At 51.4% G+C, this 5,598-nt stretch overlaps 1 protein-coding gene across 2 annotated transcripts; it reads left to right on the top strand.

The window, feature by feature from the left end:
* The first annotated feature begins 1,872 nt into the window (after positions 1-1,872).
* LOC103634786 (uncharacterized) lies at positions 1,873-5,316 on the top strand. Of its 2 annotated transcripts, none has more exons than XM_008657379.4 (6): positions 1,873-2,534; positions 2,708-3,186; positions 3,300-3,782; positions 3,886-4,272; positions 4,407-4,609; positions 4,690-5,316. In XM_008657379.4, the coding sequence occupies exons 1-6, from the start codon at positions 2,212-2,214 to the stop codon at positions 5,053-5,055; spliced, it is 2,241 nt and encodes a 746-aa protein (XP_008655601.1). In that variant the 5' UTR covers positions 1,873-2,211; the 3' UTR covers positions 5,056-5,316. The 2 variants fall into 2 exon arrangements, with proteins under 2 accessions (XP_008655601.1, XP_008655602.1); XM_008657380.4 differs by having other exon boundaries at positions 1,883-2,534; positions 4,748-5,316.
* The last annotated feature ends 282 nt before the right edge of the window (positions 5,317-5,598 follow it).

Raw genomic sequence — 5,598 nt, 5'->3', positions numbered from 1 at the left:
CACGAATGAGCCGAAGCTCCCTTGCGCGCAGCTTCGGAGCAACGACAACCTTCGTCACGATCATGCTCTTCTCATCATGCATGCTTTTATCATGAATCTGAAGGTACCTGCTCATAAACCATACTTGGAAGACATTATTAAATTACGTTTTTTAAGGACCTTCGGAGGACGAAGGCCCCCAACAGCAGTATTGTTAACTTCCATGTATAGACTTTGAGATGTGACCCCAGTATCGACAGTGTTATTACCCACCATATAAATCATTCCCCTATACATTTATATATATCATTAGTACAACCCTAAGAGGACCTTGCCTTGTGCCATGTCATCGCCTTAAACTTGTTAGGTGTTACTTTATCTTTATTAGTACAAAAATGATTTTTAGAGATGATCTTTTATTTATAGAAACAAGCAAGTCATCTATATCTAACCAATGGTTACTATTCATCATCTTTTGTAGAGGTGGTTGGCATGATGGTCTCTGGAAGACAACTAACCTATTACTTAGCAATAACAACTCCTTACCACTACACCATACACTCAACTGTGAGCATATATTTGATTCTATTTTTTATAAATATTTTGTAATCTTATATTGGATATTTTGGATACTATAGGAACTCAAATGCTTGAAAAATTAACAATAAAGTTTTAAGTTTTGTCAAGCATTGGTATAGAATGTGTATCTACATGAATAAATTTGAAAAATATCTAAATATGTGACTTTGAAAAATATTTGAGACACTAAAGGCCTTTAATTCAAAAACTTATCGAGGTGAGCCACTACAACTAACTCTGGTATTCACTATGTGAGCATTCAAAGTCATCTACAAATTCTAAATCGTGAATTAAAAATTTATAAGTTTAGAACATATATTACAACTCTAAATAACTTCAAGTAAAAAGAACTTTTATACTACAAAGTTGTACATTGTATTGAGAACTATAACCTGATATAGATCATGCTAACATGTGATGTTGTTTGGATTTTTAAAATTTTATAACCCGTGGAACTAAAATGATATTCTGAGACTCTAAGTAGTTTAAATAAAAAAAACCTAGCAACTATAAAGTTTTAGATATCATCGGAAGATATAATTTTGATACAATTTTTTATTTGATTTCATATGAGAAAATTATAAATTTTTTCTGATACATCTATTTCAAAAGAAAGACATATATATTGTGATGTCTGCCTCTTTTAGTTATTTTTTTTAGATATATGCATATGATTAGAATACCCGCCTTGGTTAATAACTCTTTTCAAAGTTGAACATTTTAAGAATGCTCACCTCTGAAAATCGATTTATAGAGACGGACGTTCTAATTAAGGGTGGTCGTCTTTGTTAGGCCGTTGCCGTTTTAGAACGTCTCTGTATGCGTAAATAATGTTCCTCAAAAGCGGATATTTGCTTGGAGGCTATCTCACCATTTACGAAGATGGTCTCTAAATGTGTCCGTTTTTATTGATCGATCAGAAGCTAGGTTTTCTTGTCTGCTAAAATAAATTTTTTAGTAATGGTGCAAATAATCACCTTGATGTTGATTCGTATTTGCTTGGCATCAAGAACAGGTTATACACGTACGTACATATAGGAAAGAAGAAGAAGATGATGCTGGTAATAATCAACAAAGTGCGCGCACAGATATCGATCATGATCACATTATACCAAAACCCCACCTGATGAAACGCATATCGGCATATCGCATATGGGCTTACCTCATAACGCAAGTCACTTCATGCAGGGCCTGTCTGCTGGGCTCTCACCAAAACAGTTTACCGGCCGTTTCTGACCCCCCCTCCCCCCAAACCCAAAAAAAATATAGTTCACCGATCTCGATTTGTACTAAGAAGATCGCTTGCTTCCGGGCTAGCTTTCCTCACGTCATTTTCTCGCCTTTATATCACGTTGTTGGGCCCCATGCATGCGCCACGCCATCCTCAGGCTTTAGTTTACGGAAGCCCTTATAAGCTTTGTGTGTGTCTCCCTCCGCAAACCATTTGCTAGCCACTTTCTCTCGAACGAACAAAGCAGGCGGCGCGGCTGGTCTGGTCGCCGTGTCTGTCTGGGGGTGCACCATCATCGGCGGTTCGATCGACCGGTCCGTCTCTTCGTCCAGCCACAAGAACCAGGGAGCTTCCTCTCTGACAGGGCGCCTCTCCTCGAGAGTCGAGAAGAACCACACTCTCTCGGTCTCGGTGCTCGGTAGATGCGCATGCGCAATGCGAGCGGCAGCAGCTGGTGTTCCCGCGTGGCGGTGCTGCAGCAAGTGCTTGGCGCGCAGGCTTCTCCTCATGGCTTCGGCGTCGGCGCCGGCGCCCTGCACCTGCAGCGGCTCGGTGCCGCTACCGCCCCGGCCGGCGTGGAGTCTGCAGATGACGCAGTGATGCCGCCGGCGCCGCCGCCGCTCCTCTTCCGCGCCCTCGCGTCGCTCAACCTCCTCCTGCTCGTCGGCTACCTCCTGCTCGTCCTCCTCGCCAAGCTCTTCGCCCGCCTGCACCACCGCAGGGCCGCCGCCGAGGACCGGGCAAGGTAAACTGGCTCTGGCCTCTGGCTGCAGCACCTGCATCTGCATGCACGCACTACCGCGTGCCACTCTTCACAGATCTTCGACATGCATGCGTACCGTACGTACGTGTGGTCGCCAGTCGCCACGCTCACACTTTGCCTTGTTTCTGTGTGTATGGCCGCGTCCGCGTGCACAGTAGTGGTTGGTATGATGGCCGCCGCTGCGACCACCGCCGCCGCCGCGCGGAAGCCACGGCCACCGATGACGAAGAGTACGCCGCCGCGGATACCGTCGAAGGGCAGCAACCGGACGCGCTGTTCTGGTTCGACGAGGCCGTGTTCGAGGACAGCGCTGCCCTGCTGATGCTTGGCGACGAAGGAAAGGATCACCACCTGTACGCTGCCGCTTCTACACGTTGCTTGCAGCAGGTGGAGAGCACGAGCACCTTTCCCGCGGAGGAATCTGCCCGCATCTCGCCGCGCACCGAGAGCCCCAGCCCCAGCAGCATCGATGCGGAGCGTATGCAGCGAGCGCAGGAAGAGGAAGAGGCCAAGGGCATCGTCGCCGTCCAGCATGCCCCGACGACGACGGTCGTCCTGGAACCGGAACAGCGGAGTGCCCCTGCTGCTCCGGTCGTCGTCGCCGTACCACCGGAGCATGTCTCCATCGAATTAGGCAAATCTCCTAGCTGGATACTCTCCCCGCTTCTTATTATTCTGATCGTCATCCGTTTCATACTGATCTGACGCATTGCATGTCGTGATCGACTCATCGTCACCTGGTTTCAGGGAACAAGCAGCAGGAAAGCGACGGAGGAGAAGACGGCCGTCGCGACGCCGACGCCGACCGTGCCGAGCACGAAGAGGAGGCTGCGCCCCCGCCGCAGGGGGGGAGGTTTCCTCAAGGCTGCCATGACGTCAGGCTGTTCGTCAACAGCCGCGCGCTCGCCGACACCAGGAAGCTCCTGCTGGAAGGCGTGGTGGCCGGAGGAGGAGCGCACGGGCGGCTGCAGGACGAGAGCGGCAAGGACAGGAACGGCGGGGACAGCAGCCGCTTCGGCGCGTCGTCGACGCTGACGAGCGAGTCCACGTCCAAGAGCTCGGTGGAGTGGCAGAGCTCGACGCTGACCAAGGACTCGGAGACGGAGTACCCCTTCTCGTCCTCGTCGCGCCGGAGCTCGGCGCGCTGGGAGTCGTACACGCTGTTCCGCAAGTACGACGAGGACATGGTCTACTTCCACCGCGTCGGCGCCCAGAAGCTCACCGAAACAGGCACGTAGGCAAACAGTTCCCCCTTTTTTTTTCCCCTCCTCCATCCAATCTATAGAAACAAAAGTTAGCAAAAAACTGATTTAATTTCTGTTCCTGCGTGCAGAGTCGTTCCGGTCCATCAAGTACCAGCCGCGGTCGATGTCGGAGCGGATCGTGCACAGGCTGACGACGCCCAAGCCGCCGACGCCGAGCGCCGCTATCGGGCTGCGGGACCCGTACCCGGAGCTGGAGCGCGCGTACGTGGCGCAGGTGTGCCTGACGTGGGAGGCCCTGAACTGGAGCTACACCAGCTTCCGGCGGCGCAACGGCGGCGACGGCAACCTGGCGGCGCGGTGCTGCCCGGCGCGCGTGGCGCAGGAGTTCCAGCAGTTCCAGGTGCTGCTGCACCGCTTCGTCGAGAGCGAGCCGTACGAGTGCGGCCGGCGGCCGGAGGTGTACGCGCGGATGAAGAACTCCACGCCCAAGCTGCTCCTCGTGCCGGAGTTCAGAGGTGAGAACTGTTTGGACATTGGAGTCTGAGTGCTCTGCTATGCTACTGCTAGCTCGTCGTCTGCTCGTCATCTGCTATACGCTTCTTATTCACCGTGGACGGCCGATCCGTGTTCCCCGTGTGTGTGGATGCAGACGAGGATGACGAGAAGGACGATCTGATATCGGCGGTCCAGTTCCTGCTCATACTGGAGGAGTCCATCAGGACGTTCATGGCGTTCCTCCGCGCCGACAAGAGGAGCCGGTACGAGATGTTCAGGGAGATGGTGAAGAAGAGGAGGGCGAGCGCCGCCGTGGACCAGACGCTGGTCGTCACGCTCAAGAAGGCCAACAAGAAAGTGAGTCGACTCGACCACGCATTGCGTTGCGTTGCGTTGTGTGGTAAATTAAATCAGTTTAAGTATTCTAATTAAAAAAGAAACTATGCGTTCCGTGTATGATGGATGGGATGTGGTGGCCGGCCGGCGACTGTTCAGAAGAAGAGGCGGCTCAAGGACCTGACGCGGCCGCGGCGGTGCCTGAGGAGGACGAGGCTGAGGGAGGAGGAGGAGCTGTCCGTCCTGCTGGGCCTCATCGACCTCAAGGTGGTGGCGCGGGTGCTGCGCGCGCCGGAGGTCACCGACCGGCAGCTGCACTGGTGCGAGGAGAAGATGAACAGGGTCCGGGTCGATCCGGAGGGCAAGATGCAGAGGGACCCTGCCCCTCTCTTCTACCCTGCACACTGACAGGGACCTGCTGGCTCCTGTTGCTGCTGCTGCTGGTGCTGGACAACAGTCTTGTGTGATACTGATCTTCTAGTACGTAGCTCTTTTGTTTTCTTTTTCTTTTCTTTTCTACTTTCTTTCTTCGCATGTTCTTTTGTCCAAGATATGTGTAGTGGGAGAAGAGAACCAAAGGCAAAGTTGCATTTGCATATATAGACATGAGAATGTGCATGGCACTTAGCCTCTCGTCTAGTAGATCAGAGATGATGTTACTGTAAAAAGGCACATACATGCATATATATCTTTATTAAGTAGTAATCAATAAATAAACAAGATATCCACATCTTGTAATCGATCGGACGCATGTGGCAACAGCGACAGCGTTTAGATAGAATAGAATTAGACGGGCAGCCAAAGCGGCCGTGACGAGTCATGGCATGTACGCATTTTCATTTGCGTCTCTGACAGACAGACCGCCCGTGCATCGCGTTGCATGGAAAAGCAAAAGGGCTGACGTGTGAGGATGCAGACAAGGGCGGCTTTGAGTCTTTGACGTCGTGCTTTCGCTTTGCCTTTGCCATGTCTCTCTTCTTCTTTTTTTTTTTTTTGGGGGGGGGGGGGGG

The sequence above is a fragment of the Zea mays genome, chromosome 8 (assembly GCF_902167145.1).
Source record: "Zea mays cultivar B73 chromosome 8, Zm-B73-REFERENCE-NAM-5.0, whole genome shotgun sequence".
NCBI classification, from domain to species: domain Eukaryota; kingdom Viridiplantae; phylum Streptophyta; class Magnoliopsida; order Poales; family Poaceae; genus Zea; species Zea mays.
This window is presented reverse-complemented; position numbering and strand designations above follow the sequence as displayed.

Excerpts from the sequence above, each read along its gene's own strand:
- LOC103634786 (XM_008657379.4), top strand. The coding sequence starts at position 2,212 with ATGCGCATGCGCAATGCGAGCGGCAGCAGCTGGTGTTCCCGCGTGGCG. Across the intron at positions 3,783-3,885 it reads CCAGAAGCTCACCGAAACAG|AGTCGTTCCGGTCCATCAAG; the intron begins GCACGTAGGCAA and ends TCCTGCGTGCAG. Across the intron at positions 4,610-4,689 it reads TCAAGAAGGCCAACAAGAAA|AAACTATGCGTTCCGTGTAT; the intron begins GTGAGTCGACTC and ends TAATTAAAAAAG.